This window comes from Anguilla anguilla, chromosome 2 (genome assembly GCF_013347855.1).
Source record: "Anguilla anguilla isolate fAngAng1 chromosome 2, fAngAng1.pri, whole genome shotgun sequence".
Lineage (NCBI taxonomy): Eukaryota > Metazoa > Chordata > Actinopteri > Anguilliformes > Anguillidae > Anguilla > Anguilla anguilla.
In genome coordinates, this window is record NC_049202.1 from 43,221,635 (window position 1) to 43,240,899 (window position 19,265).

The 19,265-nt window shown below is 47.3% G+C and overlaps 1 protein-coding gene across 3 annotated transcripts in view; it reads right to left on the reverse strand.

Annotated features, from left to right (window-relative positions):
* LOC118221053 (ankyrin repeat and fibronectin type-III domain-containing protein 1) overlaps window positions 1–19,265 on the reverse strand; it is a 180,833-nt gene that overhangs the window by 132,776 nt on the left and 28,792 nt on the right. Inside the window, exon 1 of one of the 3 annotated variants that reach the window (XM_035405661.1) lies at window positions 7,409–8,154. The exons of the other annotated variants lie outside the window; for them this stretch is intronic. Coding sequence (XP_035261552.1) covers window positions 7,409–7,530 — 122 coding nt within the window. The 5' untranslated portion in view covers window positions 7,531–8,154. Of the gene's footprint in view, window positions 1–7,408; window positions 8,155–19,265 lie in introns of those variants that run through there. 3 annotated transcript variants of the gene reach the window in all.

Consider the following 19,265-nt stretch of genomic DNA (forward strand, 5'->3'; position numbering starts at 1 on the left):
AGTTCAAATCCATAATTAGAGACGATATGCAGAATTAATTACCTGACAAAGCCGCAAATGCACGAAAAGACACAATATAAATGCGGCATCACCACCGCCTCTTCAAAAAATTAAAATTCCCAGGAAGAAATACACAGCGTATCAAGACGTGTTCTTTTTTTATCTCGAAAATTTGAGAGTGAAATGAAGGAAAACCTCATCTGCTCTCTCGCTTAATACGGTGGCATTTCATTTTTCGGATTCCTCCCACAGTCCCACAGCACCCGCGTATCGAAGCGCGCATTCATTATTTCTTCAATGCTCAGGAGTCCAATAAGGGTGTTCACTTGATGGAAACTGTGACAGGCGAGGGAATAATAAGACCGGGAGCACAAATAAAATTTAACCAGGAGATGATGGGACAGCACCAGGCAGCATGAGCCACATTACAGACTCAACCAGAGCTGGCCGATGTTAACAAGAATTACAATATGAAACTCGGCATCGCTAATGAATATTATCCACAGTATTGTAATGAGGGCAGCCCTGATTTAAACACTGAGAGGGGAATCCACAAAAGGACTACAATGCTTTTGCTCCTGTTTAACCCTTGAAAGTACCAGGAAGAAGTATGCGTGACTCACAAAGCACCCGTTGTGGGTAGAAAACGCACCCGACCGAGCTACCGGGGAAATAGCAACACGAGCGCCGTCTGGGTCATGCATTTTTAAATTGTGTTTTCTACAGAAATTTCTGCACCAAAATGACTAACCTTTATGCAGATGTCTGATTCACAAAGATGATAATAAATTACCACCCACAGGAAGTGGTTAATTTTAGGACAACCTTAAACCTGGCAGTAATGTGGTTTGGTCTATTTAAAAACCATGCAATAAGTAGACTCGTCAACAACATGGCAGTGGTTATAGTATAGTGTAGCATAATATAGTGTAGTGTAGTGTAGTGTAGTGTAGTGTAGTTTAGTGTAGTGTAGTGTAGTATAGTATAGTATAGCATAGAGGAAGACAGCACTAACATGTTATACATGCCAGAGAGCAGACATTCTGTGAAAGAGTAGGCCATACCTCTTAGGGTTAACAGAGGCAGAAAATATTCATCAGCACCGGGCTGAGTCACTGAATCCTGGAATGGCTTGATGACAAGGATCACGTCGAACTTGCCACCTCTAATTTGTTTTCCACTACAATTTAAACAGGCTAGCCCATTAAATTGTACAGAGACAAATATTTAGACAACTCCAGTAACCATGTTAGTAAATTCATTCTTTCGTAATGGTACAATTTTATGAACCGAGATACTAAAATTGTTCCGAGAAATATTGATTTACTCCAATTTGCTGGTCATTCAACCACTCTCATATATTTCTCAATTGATCTGTTTGATTCATTATTACTTTTGCTCCATTATTTTGCACCAAATAAAAAATGACCAGGCAAGATTCCAATTAATGTTATTGTATCGCCGCTAGCTGAAATTCAGAAAATAGGCGTGAGCATTCAGAGGTTAGCACGAAGAGCCGTTAGCATTTTTATAAAGCGTGCTCAGACAGCAGAGAGGAGGCGCAGAGTCAAATGTAAACTAACACGGCAGAGAAGAGCATGAGCTGCACTACAGACTTAACAAGAGCGGGCCGATGTCAAAAAGAGTAGCAGAATTACAGAATGAAACTCAGCATCGCTAATGAATATTATCTACAGTATTGCAATGAGGGCAACCCTGATTTAAACACTGAGAGGGAAATCCAAAAACGGACTACGATGCTTTTGCACTTGTTAAACCCTTGCAAGGACCAGAAAGAACTATGCCTGATTCACCCACTATGATTCACAAATGCACACGACTGAGCTACCAGGGAAATAGCAACACGAGCGCCGTCAAAACTCGCCACAGCCCTCGCTCCAAAAATATCTCGTGGGGGATCATCCGATGGCTAATGATCGATGGCAGGTTTCACAGCTAAAAAATGTGACACATTGCATGTGTGAGCTATAGCTGCAGCTGCACCCCTCCCTCCTCTGAGAGCTGTTAGCCGTAAGAGGTCAGTTAAGATTGTGGGCTGTGGCCTACATAGCAGTAGAATATGAACTGCAGTTACATAGCAGTGGAATATAGACAGCAGTCACACAACAGTAGAATATGGACAGCAGTTACATAACAGTAGAATATTGGCAAGAGTCACACAGCAGTAGAATATGGACAGCAGTTACATAACAGTAGAATATGGACAGCAGTTAGAATATTGGCAAGAGTCACACAACAGTAGAGTATGGACAGCAGTTACATAACAGTAGAATATGGACAGCAGTCACACAGCAGTAGAATATGGACAGCAGTCACATTCAGACTTTTGGACAGCTCCCATACAATGCTGTCTGAAAGCCAGCAGCTATGGAACTCTCCAAGGTGCTAAATCAGACTGGTACTCAGTTTGTGCCATTGTATATTAGATTATTACGTACAAGCTATATGGAAAGAAAAAAAACAAAAGATGTATGCAACAAACAAACAAAAAACTAATGTTTGTAACATGGCATAATTCAATTATTTTCAATGTGTGACTCAGCATTGTCACTGGCATGCCCAATCCAACTGCATGATAAAACTACTTGTTCTCGTTGGATAATTCGTTGGACAATTTCTTCCAATCATTTTTCTTGAATTTTAGTCTTGGCAAGTTAGCATTGATCCATGTCACTAAGATATTCAGCTTCTGAAACCTGAGGTTTCTCTATTTCTGACATTGTGTGCTCTCCACACGTCTTGGTCTTGTGCTTCTGTGACATCACAAACTGCGCTTGCTAACTATTCGGGCGTGGTTGCGCGGTCACTGCATCAATATTTCAGTGAGTCTGCCCTTAATAGTGTTCACAAAAAGTGTTTGTATCTGTTACAAAACGAACAGCAGAGACTGCGCTTGGTATTTCTTTCTCAGTGGGTTTCACAGTGTTTCTTTCTTAATGAGAGCATGCACAATTGGCCATGAGGAGCCCTGGGTTTTCAGTGCTGCTCTCTGGATCAATGGCATTGCGTGCTCTCGCATTCATACAATCACATTATCACGCAGGGGGGGGCAGATCAGTGACCGTCACCACAAGCACCTTCCACCTTTAAACCTTTCAGTTCCCCACGCGGTCACCCAGGCATTCTATGTATTTTTGACATTTCCATTAAGCTTCAGATATACTGCTGCTACTTCTTTTATGCTTGATCAAAATAGACTGTTTGGATGTAGTGGGTGTTTTGACAGGGATGACCCGTTCCACAGTGGTCCTAATATTTAGCAGCTTTTGCCCTCTAGCAGGAATATCATTTTACCCTCTAGCATGTGTATCGGTAAATGCTAATTGCCCAGAACACATGGAAAAGTTGACCAAAGCCTTATCGTTTAGCAAATGAATTATCAACAACTGAATGTAAACGAGTCCAAGTTGACGGCCCATCGTGTGATCTTCTGGAGATAGTAACCAACCCCTTACTCCCATACAGGACACGGGCAAATTGTGCGGAATGGAGCTACAATAACAATAAAGTTTGTAAAAAAAAAAAAATTAACACTGGGAAGAAGGGGTGTAAACGTGTAATCTTTAAGTGAAAGAGACGGGTTGGTTAAAAAGCCGGTCTTTACAGGAAGCACAACGTGGTGGGATCTGAAGCACTTTACGCCACTTAGAGTCACACCTTCGTGGGAAACACACAGAAGTCAATATGTCAGCCAAGCACAAATTATGAAGGATTTTGAGATGCACTACCAAACAAAAAGATCAGCCTAACTGACTGAGGCATAAACATCCATACACTAAAGACACTAAAATGTATTCATATTGTCATGCAATAGCCCATTCCAGGCCACATTACAGCAGAATAACTAAAAATACTGTGAATAACAAATAATCTTTTCACACAATTAACAATACATACTCATAATGTAAACAATAACGCACCATTATAAAATAACATAATATTACACTGGAAAACCTGACTATGATTTCCCGTTTATACTGAGAGATTGATTATTCACATTAAGCACCAAGCATGTGGCAGCACGATAAGGACCAGATAAAAGCCTCTCCCCAGACACCACCCATGTTGCACACGCAGATAGGCAGCCTTTGCTTCAGATGCCTCAGTGTGCAGGCTCCAGTGTGCTTTCTCCTCCATTCACCTCTATAGCAACACTGCTGTCAGGATGAATAGAGCAAGGGATGAATGGCTGATTCAGAAATGATAATCAGGCATATTGCGCCCAGAGATAGATCCATCAGTGTCAAGTATGGGGCTGCACTTTAATCACAGGGATACACACATACAGGCTTTAACATACATAAACACACATGTAGGCTATAACATACAGTACATACACACATACAGGCTTTAACATACAACACATACATACATTAATATACAGCACAAACACATACACACACATACCGGCTTTAGCATGCATCACATACACACATACACACACAAACACACACATACAGGCTTTAACATACAGTACCTAAACACACATACAGGCTTTAACATACAGTACATACACACAAACACACACGTACAGACTTTAACACACAAACACACACATACAGGCTTTAACATACAGTACATATACACATGCAGACTTTAACACACATACACACATTCAGACTTTAACATACATCACATACACACAAACACACACATACACGCGTTAACACACATACACACACGTAAGCTTTAGAATATATATTAAAACACATACAGACTTTAACACACATGCACACTTATAGACTATAACACACATACATACAGACTTTAACATATACACACACATACAGAATATAACACACATAGACACACATAGAGAATATAACACACAGACACACATATAGAATATAACACACGTAGACACACATACAGAATATAACACACGTAGACACACATACAGAATATAACACACAGACACACATATAGAATATAACACACGTAGACACACATACAGAATATAACACACATAGACACACATACAGAATATAACACACATAGACACATACAGAATATAACACACGTAGACACACATACAGAATATAACACACGTAGACACACATACAGAATATAACACACATAGACACACATACAGAATATAACACACAGACACACATATAGAATATAACACACGTAGACACACATACAGAATATAACACACGTAGACACACATACAGAATATAACACACAGACACACATACAGAATATAACACACGTAGACACACATACAGAATATAACACACGTAGACACACATACAGAATATAACACACACAGACACACACACAGACACGAGGTGTGAGCTGAAAACACCCTGCTGCTTGTCACGACACACGCCCTCATTCCCCCGCTGCGCTCTTTTGAATCCTAAACGCTCTTTAAAAGCTCCCCCCCATGACTGAAATCCCAGCAGAGTGACGCCCTGCTTTTGCACACGGGGAGGACTCCCCCCTGCGCTGACCGGACGCTGCGTGAAGCCAAAGGGCCGTTCGCGTCCGAACGCCCGCTCGTCTCCGACGCCTCCGAGCCCAACCCTAACGCCGCCACGGCGCGGTGCCCAGCGGAGGCGCAGGCGGGTCGCCGCCGGCGCTGAGCACCACCAATTTCGCCAACTCCCTCTTGGCGAACGGCACCTTCCCGCCGCGGACAGCGGCAGGCTCTCCGCATGCCTGAACGGCACCTCGCCTTTCACCGACACCAAAGCTCATCCCCAAATCTTTTATGCGCTTCAGCTTCTTGGAAAGGGAAACAGAAGAAAAAAAAACAAGCCTTCCTGGTTTCAGAATGCAGTGCCAAGCTCTGGCAGTGCCATTCCATAAGACCTAACTGAGCGCCAGCTTCACCCTGGGGGGGCGAGGGTTGGGGGGGGGGGGGGGGGTGGGGGGGTTTTTCCTTCACCAGCGTAAACAATCAGTCAGGCACTGCGAAGACCCCAGCGAGGACCGTAATCTCTGCACAGAAGCAGACAATTCCCAGCTACTCTGCCCGCTGTCCTGGTTTATGTATACACGGCAGCTGCCCTGCGATTCACAGCACCGCTCATAATCCCCCAATTAGATTCACCTTTTAATAATTTAATACGCTGGGTAATTTCCCAATCAGGTCCATCGTGTTCTTGTAAAAAAAAAAAAAAAAAAACTTGAGGCACTGAATTCTGTAGCTGAACAAGGAACGCAACTCCTCATGCCACCTGCAAGGTGTTGTGTTAATATTTGGAGGCAAGCAAAATTATCACCATTTTGTCAGTTGTGTGAAAATGTGTTAAAAACAAATGAACAACATTCAGAAAAAACCCTCTCACTGTAGCTTATATAAGACTCCACAGACTCTGTGAAGATGGGGAATCAACACATGAAATAAATTATACATGATTATTAAAAATATTATTGCAAAGCAGAGCTAAAGTTCAACCTTGGCTTCCATTTAATTTGCCCAACATTGCAGATAAATTTTTGACTTGGTGATCACTGAAAATAAAATGGTGAAGTCTTAAGTGCTTGCAGACATACACACACACACACGGACACACGCACATGCATGCACACACACACACACACACACAAACACACCATATGTGCACACACACACACCACACACAAACACACCACATGTGCGCACACACACACACACACACACCACACAAACACACCACATGCGTGCACACACACACACACCACACACAAACACACCACATGCACGCACACACACACACACACACACTCACGCACACACATACACACTCACACACACGCACACACACACACACGCACACACACACACACACACACTGTGCACACACACTCACACACACACACACACATGTACACAGGCACCACACACACTCACGCACACACACACACACGCACCACGCACACACACACACACATACACACTCACACACACGCACACACACACGCACACATACTGTGCACACACATGCACACACACTCACGCACACGCACACACACACACACACATACACACTCACACACACGCACACACACACACACACACACACACACACATGCACCACACACACTCACGCACACACACACACACACGCACCATGCACACACACACACACACACATGCACATGCACACAGGCACCACACACACACACACACACACTCACGCACACGCACACACACACACACACACACTCACGCACACGCACACACACTCACACACACTCACACACACGCACACACACATGCACCACGCACACACACACACACACACACACACAGGCACCACACACACACACACACACACACACACATGCACATGCACACAGGCACCACACACACACACACACACACACACACACACACACATGCACACATACTGTACATACACACACACACACACGCACACACACTCCCGCTGTCTACCTGGCTTCAGCCACAGTGCAGCAGTAGCTGCCGCTTCGCCGCGACTCCCTCCGCCCCACCCGGAGCTCCTCCCGGGACTTGCGCCGGTGAAAGTAGTCCGTGAGTTTCCCGAAACTCGACATCCTCCTCGCGATATTCGGGCCTTCCGAACCCCTGCCGAAAACTTTTCACGCCCTGCCCTATACGCCGTAGTTATCCGGTGACCTCCCCCCCCACCCACCCACCAAAAAAATATTCCAACCGTCCACCTGGATCTACCTGTCGGGAAAGTCCATGGCTCTAGCCTCTGCTCTGCGCCCGCCTTCCTGTTCTTTCAGGGGGGAGGCGAACGGCGGGAAGGGAGGAAAGCAGCTGAGCCCGCTGCGCTGGTCCTCCGGGCAGCCTGCACACACACAGCCTCTCAAAATAGCAACACTTGTAATTGCCTTGGAAATCAGGCGGCAGGGTAAGGCACACCTGCCGCTGCGCTCGGCATCAGGGAGAGAAGGCTGTCTGCTGCTGTCTGCCGCCGTCAGCGCCGCTCGGACTGCTCTCTTTGCTTCTCGCAGAGCAGACTCGAGTGGAGCAGCATCCGAGATGTAGCGATCCTCGCCTCTCTCTCTCCCTCCCTCACTCTCTCTCCCTCACTCTCTCTCTCTCTCTCTCATCTTCTCCCTTCTCCCTCTCTCTCCCGCGCACACAGACGCGCACAGACACTCTCCCCCGTGCTCCCTTTCCTTGACACACAGCCTGCATTCCTCCACATCTCAGAGATGTGACAGATGAAACAAAAATATAAAGAAATGAAGGGCATAATGGGGGGGTTTTGTGTGTGTGTGTGTGTGTGTGTGTGTGTGTGTGGGAGGGTGTTAGTCTGCGTTCACTGCTGCCTTTTTGTGCACACACACCCTCCCCAACTCAACTGGTAATTGAGGAAAAAGCCTCCATCAGATTTTCTCAAGCTGTGAGCTCTGCAGAGTATTCTTTTGAGTTCTGCATTTCCAACAACGCTGGCATTCACATGCATCTTTCTGCACTCATTCTGTTAATCGCATGCGCTCCCATTCCATCCGCTCTCTCATTCTGAGTCTCTCTCTGTCTCTCACACACACACTCATACCATACACACATACACACATGCACACACACACTCTCCCTCTATCTCTCACACACACACATACATACACACACACACACTCTCTTCCTCTCTCTCTCTCTCTCTCTCTCTCACACACACACACACACATACACACACACTCTCACTTTCTCATACACACGCACACACACTCTCACTTTCTCACACACACACACACACACACACACACCTGCTCCAGCCTCCTCCATCGCTCACAGCCCCTCTCCAGTTTCTCTCTGTCAGGCTGGGATCCCATTAATAACACCAACATGCAAAGAGGCTTGTCTGAAAACAGAGAGTCCACGCAGGACCAGCACTCATCCTATGGGGTGTGCACAAATCAATTCATAAAAAGGGAATCTTCCTATGGCAGAGCCGAGGCTCCAGAGTGGAGAGCTCACTAATGAGAACGTGAGAGCTCGCAAACCCCCACACACATCCATGTACGTTTCCCTTTTACCGCCGCTTTCTCTTTCTCTCATCCACACGCAGTTCACGCATGCAGCTCGAGCTCTTTCTATATGTCTACCTGCACCTCACTCTGCGTTTCCGTATGCATGAGTCTGCGCGTTTGTATCTCTGTCTGCATTAGAATGTGTGTGTGTGCTATTGAGTGTGTGTTTCCTAAGACAGTGATCAGATCTCCAGAAGACTTACTGGGGATAATACGCTTACATTATGCAAACCTACTCACGACACGTTCAAATTCATTAGACCTTTACTGCAGTAATACTCATATAAACATGCCAAACCCTTTTGGAAACACATCAACACTCACACTAACCCATTATCCAAACACATCAGCACACATATAAACACACTAACTCCTTACCCAAACACATCAGCACACACATAAACACACTAACCCCTTACCCAAACACATTAGCACACATATAAACACACTAACCCCTTACCCAAACACATCAGCACACATATAAACACACTAACCCTACATCCAAACACTCCTAACAATCATCTAAACAAACGAATCCCTCATCTAAATTCACCAACCCCTCTTCTAAATACACTGACATCGAACCTCCATACAACACTCGTATAAAGACACTGAACACTCATCCAAACACACTCCCTCCACATAAATCCCCCTAACAATCACACACCCAAGAGAGATGGCCGTTGCTGAACAGGTCGAGCCCTTTCACGGATCAGGCTCCATCCAACCTTCAGCGTGCTTGTCCTTTACGGAGGACAGGAGGAGCCCCAGAGCCTGAGCCCCTCTCTCCCTCCTCCCATCTGCTACTTGTTGATCAGAATATTTGTCTTCTCAGGTTAATTGCTTTCCTGGCCATGCCGCAATATTTCTTTGATAACCTGGTCTGACTGGAGAGCCCCTCCCCCACGCGGAGGAGCTGGAGCTCCGCGAGCCGCCGTCGTCTCCCGCAGAGCGAGGGGGCGGAGGGGCTGCGCGGCGCTGCGGATCAGCCGCGCGGACGAGGGCTCCCGCGGGAATCTAAATGAGCGCTCCGCACCGCCAGCCCAACCTGGCAACCCGGCGCAGCGCACATAAAGCAGGCCGGTGTCAGCGCGGCCAAATGAAATGCGCTGAGTTCATTAGAGAGAGCGCCCCGCTGCAGACCTGGGAGTGCGCGGCGGCTAATTGAATGCAGTTGTGTAGGGGGGTGGGGGGAGAAGCAGTAACAGGACATGGGGCAAGAAAAAAAAAAACAGACAAACGAACATACTATGACTGGGAGAGTATGATCGAGAGAGCATGAGTTCAGGACTATGACTGAGGGAGTATGACTGAGGGAGTATGAGTGCAGGAGTATGACTGGGATAGTATGACTGGGGGAGTATGAGTTCAGGACTATGACTGAAGGAGTATGAATAGAGGAGTATGACTGAGAGAGTATGACTGAGAGAGTATGACTGAGAGAGTATGAATGGAGGAGTGTGACTGAGAGAGTATGACTGGGGGAGTATGAGTGCAGGACTATGACTGAAGGAGTATGAATAGAGGAGTATGACTGAGAGAGTATGACTGGGGGAGTATGAATAGAGGAGTTTGACTGAGAGAGTATGACTGGGGGAGTATGAATGGAGGAGTGTGACTGAGAGAGTATGACTGGGGGAGTATGAATGGAGGAGTTTGACTGAGAGAGTATGACTGGGGGAGTATGAATGGAGGAGTATGACTGAGAGAGTATGACTGAGAGAGTATGAATGGAGGAGTGTGACTGAGAGAGTATGACTGGGGGAGTATGAGTGCAGGACTATGACTGAAGGAGTATGAATAGAGGAGTATGACTGAGAGAGTATGACTGGGGGAGTATGAATAGAGGAGTTTGACTGAGAGAGTATGACTGGGGGAGTATGAGTGCAGGACTATGACTGAAGGAGTATGAATAGAGGAGTATGACTGGGAGAGTATGATCCAGAGAGTATGAGTGCAGGAGTATGACTGGGGCAGTATGACTGGGGGAGTATGAGTTCAGGACTATGACTGAAGGAGTATGAATAGAGGAGTATGACTGGGAGAGTATGACTGAGGCAGTATGAATGGAGGAGTGTGACTGAGAGAGTATGACTGGGTGATTCAAATGGCAGCAGAGCCTCAGTGGAATCAGACTGGGCCTCAGTGCTCTCTCACTCTGGGTACGCAGACAGCCAGGGAGGAAGCCTTGGCTCACAGTCCCACGCACGCATGTACATGGTGTGTGTGTGTGTGTGTGTGTGTGCGTGTGTGTGTGTGTGTGCATGTGTGTGTGTGTGTGTGTGTGTGTGCGCGTGTGTGCGCGCATATAGATATGCGTATTGAGGTCTGTCTGCATGTGTGTGTGCGTACGTGTGCTCCTCTGTCCGTGTGCTCAGGAGCGCGTTTGTGTGCGCCTGAGCGCCTGGCTTTGATCTGTGGGCTTGTCAGACGCAACACCCCCCAGAGAACTCAATAGCAGGAGAAGCGAGCCGCCTCGAGTCAATAGAATCCAATCTGGGCCATCTGAGGAGTCAGCAGACTCATTAGGGCCCCCGTAACGCAGCGCTGCACAGGCAGCGGCCCGCGCTCGCAATCTGTCAGAGCAGCCCGGCTGCGCAGCGCTCTCCCAGCCCACCAGCGGTCCCCGGAGAGCCCGGAGACGCAGCGCGCGCTACTGCACGTCAAATCAGCTCTCTCGCCGCACCCAGGAACACGGCTCTGAGTCTGATCCCCACGATCGCGCACCGCTCAGGGAACTGTGGGGTTACGACCCAAACGCACACAAGTGGGTGTGCGAGCAGGCACGCGCAAACACACACGCCACGCCATCGTATCTATAAACCCGCAAACATCGACCTGCCTCCGCGAACACACGCGTGTCACCGGACACGCACGACCCCCCACGCCGCCCGCGCAAAAGCCGCACCCCCACACGCCCGCCCGCACGCACCCCCGTCTGGGAACCAGCGTTTTAATTGGCCCGAGAAGCGGATCCTGAGTGACTCATCGCCGGGGTCCGTGAGCGCGCGCCCCGAGCGGGATGGGCACTGACAGATAAGGGCTACGACAGGAAGGGGGAGATAATCCGCGAATATTAACCGCCTTTGCTCATCTGGGGCTAAGCTGTTTCGCTGCCTTTCTGCCCCCCCCCCCTCCCCACCCCTCACCCCCGGCATCATTCAAACCCGCCGCTCCCTTCTCCGAGCCCCTCACGCTCTCAGACGGGTTCGGCGTGAAGCCCGCCGCGGCTCCGTGCTACAAGCAGCCCCGGTCTGAAGCACGGGCTCACCATCGTCAGCCATCGTCAGGGAGATTCAGAGGGGCTATAAATACGGAGCCCGGGGCCGCCTGCGGCGCAGAAGAGGGGGATTAAGAGCAGCGTTTCCTCGCTCTGAGCAGCGAGAGGAAGCGAAGGCCGCCTCTCGACGCGCCGACTCCTTCGCCCGTGAACCGAAACGCTCCTCGTCATCAGCTTAACGTATTCGAGGGGACCGATGGCTCGCGCTACGAATTCGTGCGGCTGATATATTTGCATATTTTCCCAGCTTGCGACGCCGTGGAAAAAAACCTTCTTGTTTAACGACTGAAAAATCTGCCGTTCCGTTTTTGTTTGGATCGAGCCGAAACGGAGCCCGGCGCAACTCAATCTGCGCGCGATGTAAAGTGGCTTCGTAATTACCAGAAGCGCGCGCTGATTAAAATAATTAGCAATCAACTGTCGTCAAACTCCACTTTGCTGGATAATTAATGAATACTCCGTCGGGCCTGCGAATCGAACAGCCGGAATGTGTGCGGGAAAAGCAGCACGCAGCATTCTGGCTGTTCGATTCGTAGCTGGCTGGACACAGCTAAAATAAGGCGGTCGGAAGGTATCTGCGCAAGACGACGAGTGTGACAAGATACTGCCCCCACAATGCACCTGGCAGGCCTCGTATCTGCAGTCTTTACTCACACGCCCTGCAGATGTACCCCATCCCCCCATTTGGGCGCATGAACACGTTGATTCTAATGGCCACACTTAATTACGGTTCTCGGTGCGTCGTATTCTGACTAGGCTGACAATTCCTCGGTCTCCAAACCACACGCTGTGGGGAAGCTCCAAGTTTCAGGCCACTTGGGAGGGAGCACCGCACAACCCAAACAGGAGCTGGGCCCAACAATAATGACATTTTTACCCCGATAAAATGTGAGTCGAACATCTTTCGGGGTTTCTGTTTTCTAATAAAAAAGAATATCAAGTAGGCTGTCTCCTTCCTAGAACAAACGGATGCTGACTGTGGCAACAGAAATGTCACTGTGAAGCTGAGGCCAGATTGCACTGGGGGAGGGTAAGGGCCATTTAGATATCAGCGGGACTGGCAAAACATCACAGCCCTCTGCCAGAGAATGAAGTCCCACTGTGTACTGCAGCATCTAGCTTTGAAATGTTAGAAATGTGTACCTGTAGCTATATTCATTTGAGTGTAACCTCTATATTTGTCAGGTAGCAACGAACAATGGTGTGCAAGTAATTACATGTCTCTCTCTCTCTGTCTCTCTGTCTCGCCACTTCCCCCTCTCCCTCCCCCTCCCTCCCACTCAGTCGCAGGTGTACCTCAAAACGGAAAGTAGTGTCATTTTTCTAAGTCAGTCAGAGGACAAAAAATTCCCCCCCCCAGGGGAAATTCAGTGGGGGACTAAACATTGGTATTACTCCCTTTAAGCTTCGCGTACCTCAAAGCGTCACACAAAGCACCGTTGAGGGGCATCAGCGTCGCCTCTCCCCTCTCAGCGCCCGCGTGACCACGGGCGCGACACGCCAGCTTGCCGGCGAGCCGCCCGCCGCCCGACCGCCTCTCGCCGATCTGAGGGCGCTCCGTGCCGTCGAGCTCATTCGCGGACGGGGGGGGGCGCAGAGGGCGCACAGAACAGAGGAAACGCAGATCGATGGAGAAGCGCTATTTACACATCCTGCTCCACTTAAGTTTCCGTACTTACGCGCTTCCGTGCCTCATCGGCGTGAGCCTCTGAGTCACCCGGCGAGCGGAACATCGGCGGCGGAATGAATAGGTTACCGGTGAGTAAGACCGCCGGGATGTGTCACGTTATTCACGTTATCTCCTCCCCCAGCCTGCACCGCCTTCACGCCACCAGAGCGATAACAGCAATGCTCACTGAGATTAAATAGCATCAACAGATGGGCGCGCAGGAAACATTACACACGGCGGTCATATGAGTCACATGTTATAAAACAGTGAAACTACGCGATATTGCAATTAACCGAGCGAAGCCCGACCATTTAAAAATGTATATCATTACAAAATACTAAAGTAAATTCATCACTAAGTGACAGCGGTTACTTACTATCATATAGCAGGTTGGCACTCACCCTGTACGTTCACATCTTTTATAATGGGAGAATGGGATTTTACATATTGTATTGCAGCATTTGTTTCAGCTGAATGATACCAAACGTATTGCAGCATTTGTTTCAGCTGAGTGATACCAAACGTATTGCAGCATTTGGATAAAAACCCATTTAAAACAGCAACCTTGGGGCTGCTGGTTACAGTAATAAAATTAAATGCGATAACCCAACTCAATTCATCACTACAATTAGATAATATCCAAGATAAATGTCAAGATTCAGGTACACATTATAGCAGCACTTCATTTTAGTGTATACATAATGAGGCATATTTACAACCCCATTCAGTAACTACTTAGACACTAACACCCCCTTCACATTAAGGCCCGAATGCCACCCTGCACTCACTGGGGATGAGGGGGCCTTACATCCATACATATGACAGATAGATGTACACACAGGTGGTCCTCTGAGGTCAGAAAAGCATCACTCAACATGGAGGAGAAATGTGCCTCCGAGTTCCATAAAATATACAGCGTTACACTCAGTTCACTTTGTGATGACTGACCAGCTCTGCTAACTAGCTAGAAGCCAAGCCACCTAATTGGCTGGCTTAAATCAGCTATTGACCACTTCCTGGTTTTAAGCATTATTTCAGTAACAAAAAAAAAGGCTGCACCAAATGTGTTGGTTTATATGTTACCCTGTCAGGCAACTGTCCATCTAATTAACTGACTGCAGTTAGTCAATTGCGTAAATTTCAGTTACTAGTGGGAAAAATATGACAGTCAAAGTACCTACATGTATGTTTAAGATATAACAGATGTCCTGAGATTAGTTAGGAATGAAATAAGGATAGGAACAATACAGTATGTTGTCACTTTTCTCAAAGGGGGGCTTTCTCTCCTCCTGTCAGAGTTGGATACCTTCTAGCTAATCTACCTACCATAAGGGGTCTGAGACGTTCGTTGACTAGGCATATTACAGACATTTTTTTGCTTCTCTTAGCTAGCAATAAGTAAAGAACAGACCACTCTATTTTTCTTTCTAAGCATACATATGAACCAGTTACACTACATTAAGCATTCAGCAGCAGCATAGTCGCATACAGTACACGGCTTGCATTATTTTCAAATCCATTTATACAACCGGATATTTAATGAATGTCTGTGTTATAGCAACCACGTTTGTGCCCGGAACAATTATTGAACCATTAAGAGAGTGAGGATAGGTCCTTGCTCTGTGAAGCCTAAAATGAACAATTATATTATTTTCCTCTAGGCAGAACCTGCTAGCCCTACGTGGGGACAGTTAGCAAGAAACCAAAGTATTATGGTGATAGATATCGTTGGGAAGCACATTAGGAGTTCAACAAATGGCTAAGGCTACATAAAGGGGTTTGTTAGTAATGCTATAAAAAGACCATCGTGTTCCCCTTAAGGAAATATGTTCACTACTCAAACTGCATTAACAAATAAATAACAAAAGCCACCGAGACATCCTCTACATCAGATACGCAGATGTAATCTTTCCTTGGCCAGTTCCAATAGTAAGTATTGTACAAAAGAATGGGCCACCACTGAGTAGTAATACCAATACTTTAAAAAAAAGAGGAATATGCAGTTTTTAGTAATCTGAATGTGCCATCAATACATCGTGCTGTACTGCCCCTGATAAACTGCCCAGTCCCTCAGGATCAATTACCTACTCAAAAACTCTTAAGCTTGCTGACAGGTAAGGTTACTCCCGTCCCTAAGTCTGTAGTGCCTAAGCGTAGAGCGTATTTACTTTACATAGTGAAGCACTGTGGGATTTCAACAAATAGTTAAGACTACAAAAACAGGGTCGTTTGTACTGCAATAAATTCCCATTGTCTTACCCTTTAGGAAATGTATTCACTGCTAAAATTGCAAAAGTGTAACACATTGACACATCATAATGTAAGGAAGTGCAGACATATTTGTCTACACCGTATATAAAAAGTTTTCAAATGGGAATAAAATAATAGATGTCACGTGTTTCTATGGTTTTTATCATTAGTAGGATAACCTTATTTAACACATCATCCATTTTAGATCTGTGAAAGTACTACTGTACTGTGGCCTTTTTGTAGGTCTCACTAGACAAGAGTAAGTGAAAAATAACCTCAAAGTAATGCAATGTAATGGTAACATTGCAGCAACTTTGTAGATGACTAGCAGATGAATTAGTATGGTATATAAATGGATACCAGAACAAAGCTTTCAATTCAACTAGCAGCAAACAAGATGACAATATGAAGAAGTAACAGTTTTAAAATGTTTTTTAGTAGCAGGAACCCTGTTATCTTGCAGAATGGGCAGAAATGGACTGGCTTCGTTTTCATTTGTAAACCCATTGCCCTCAGGCATTGCACTTTAATGTATTGGGTTTGTGTTAAATTAACTCCCACTAGTTCAATCTTTCTAAAAATGACCTCCATTTTGGGTCTCAGGCCATTAAACATCACAGCTCATTCCTCTTTCTCCCAAGACATTTGAACCCTTTGTGCCCTCATGTTCTGAGGTAGAGCAGTCCATCCCAGGCCAGCACAGGGTAGAACAGGGTAGCACAGGCCAGCACAGGGTAGTACAGGGTAGTACAGGCCAGAACAGGGTAGCACAGGCCAGCACTGGGTAGTACAGGCCAGCACAGGGTAGCACAGGGTAGTACAGGCCAGCACAGGGTAGCACAGGGTAGTACAGGCCAGCACAGGGTAGCACAGGCAAGCACAGGGTAGTACAGAGTCAGTGAGGTGAAGGGAGGCATACGCCTGTCAGGTCTCATTAGTTTGAGGATGTCCAGCTCAGTACATACAGCTTAACCACACAAATCAGCCAAGTGCACTTTACCAGCAGGGCCTGAGTACAGCCGAGGGCACAGCGGAACATGGCAGGGACCCTTTCATTTCTCCCCTCTCTCTCTCTACTCATCTTTCTTTCTGTAAACCTTTGAGTTTCAGGTCTCTCCCTCTCTTTCTCTCCATTTCTTTCACACACAAAAACACACATACACACACACACACACACACACACACACACTCACACTCACATAATTCACAAAACATTCACACCTGCTTGCTACGGGATACAAGTGTGTACAACTTTTCAGTATGTCAACAGTTCAGCATTGCAGGTTCAAGCTGCAGACGTCTTGGGTGTTCCTCAGCCGAAAGCAGACACTCAAGCCTCAGACTGTTGGAATACTGAAATATTCAAGAAGCGATGCCCCAGAGATGTGCTATTAGAAGCTAAAAAAAGCTAAAGGCAGACTGAGAGGGCTGAAAAAGGCCATCCCACCAGGAAAGTGCCCCCCCGCCCCCCCCCCCCCCCCACCTTAAAAACACCTAGCCATCTGGGAAAAGAGCAACGCCAGTGGGCTGGATTACTCACAGAGAGAAGAGACGCACAGACGGTCACAGGGCTACAGAAGGTCTGTGGGAAACAGTCAGCGGAGGTTACATCTACCGAAGCACAGCTAACCATTATCCGCAATAACGAGGGCTCCATCGACACATTCTAAAAGGTTCGGGAGAGGAAGAAGGAAGGGGTGGAAAAACCTCCCGGTTTTGGCTGCCTTTTCTAAACTAGGCTTGTGTCCCCTGTCTCTGTTCAGTTAATCCAAGGATACAAAAGAATGAACGATTCTGCTCCTCAAGCTCTCTCCACAAAAATGGAGGCACTGCATCAAACTACTGCAGATCTTTATTGGTATTTCAAGTACTCTCTCCCAATTCATTCATGACCAATATGACTATAACAAGCATCAAGTCTTTAAATATCCAAAACTGTAAATGGACGTAAGATAATTGGGAGTACACAGGCGCCATAACTAAAGACCAAGTGTCTAGTATATCATGTGACATTTCTGTCTAAATGAAGCTGTTGTATAACTTGACTGAATGGACACACCCAGCTGGAACAGCCCTCAGCAGATGTGACAGCCAGTGTTTTTAGTTGTAAACCTATACACGGATTATCAGGACACTGCTCACCCTCTACGTGGCCGAGGTGAAGCCGGAGCCAGGCCTCCCTCAGTGGGGAATGGCTGATCAAATGCGGTACGTGAGACAGCGAGCCAATCGCCGGCGGCAGCGCTTTGCTGGCGCTCCCTTTTGGCCTCACCGAGAACACAACAGAACAGAACACGCGCTCGCGAAAAAAAATGGAAAAACCACCTTTGGTTTACCGTGGTGAGCCAGCACTCTTTTTAAAGAGAAGGTAGACGGCGAGGAGTCAATCCGCAGCGCAGTTCATCCCATCACTCTAAAGAGTCTGGCAGCCCAGCGACACAAAGCCCCTGAACACAGAGGTGATTTTGTGTTGAGGGAAGCAGGGCTTCTGGGGGACTGCTCCTCCAGACATCGCGCATTTCATAACCCGACCGCTTCAGTGAGCTCAGCTCATTTAAAAAGCCGTCTGCCTGATACGGCAGGTCTATGAGAAAATAAAAACTCGGGGAAAGTGCCTGGTTGCACTTACTAAGCGTTTCATGATCAGCCTTATTAGGGCCTTTTGCGTGCGCGAAGCCTGGTAAGTACGACTAAACACTCTCCCCGAGGTTCATTTGGAAATGCTTATTGATTTCCCTCGCCTCCTCCCCCGCCACCAGAGACCTGGAAATCAATTTCAGTATCCAGTCAAACAGACAACTTAAATGATCACTGTGGGGTTAAGTTGCAGCTGTCGTTTTTCAGAGAGCAGTCTAAACAGTAGGTGCTCTTTAACGGCCCAATCAGTGCCTTCCAAACGAGGGAGCGCCGGAGAGCTGCAGCTGGCTAATCCGTCCGCGGCGGAACGAAGTGGCGGCGGCGACCGGGGGCGACTCCGCCCCCTCGGACTCCGGCATCCGCGGGGTTAATTCAGCGCGGACCCCGTGATCGGACAGGCCGCGCCGGGCGATAGAGAACACGAGCAGGAAGTGGCAGACCGCGCCCTCGCAG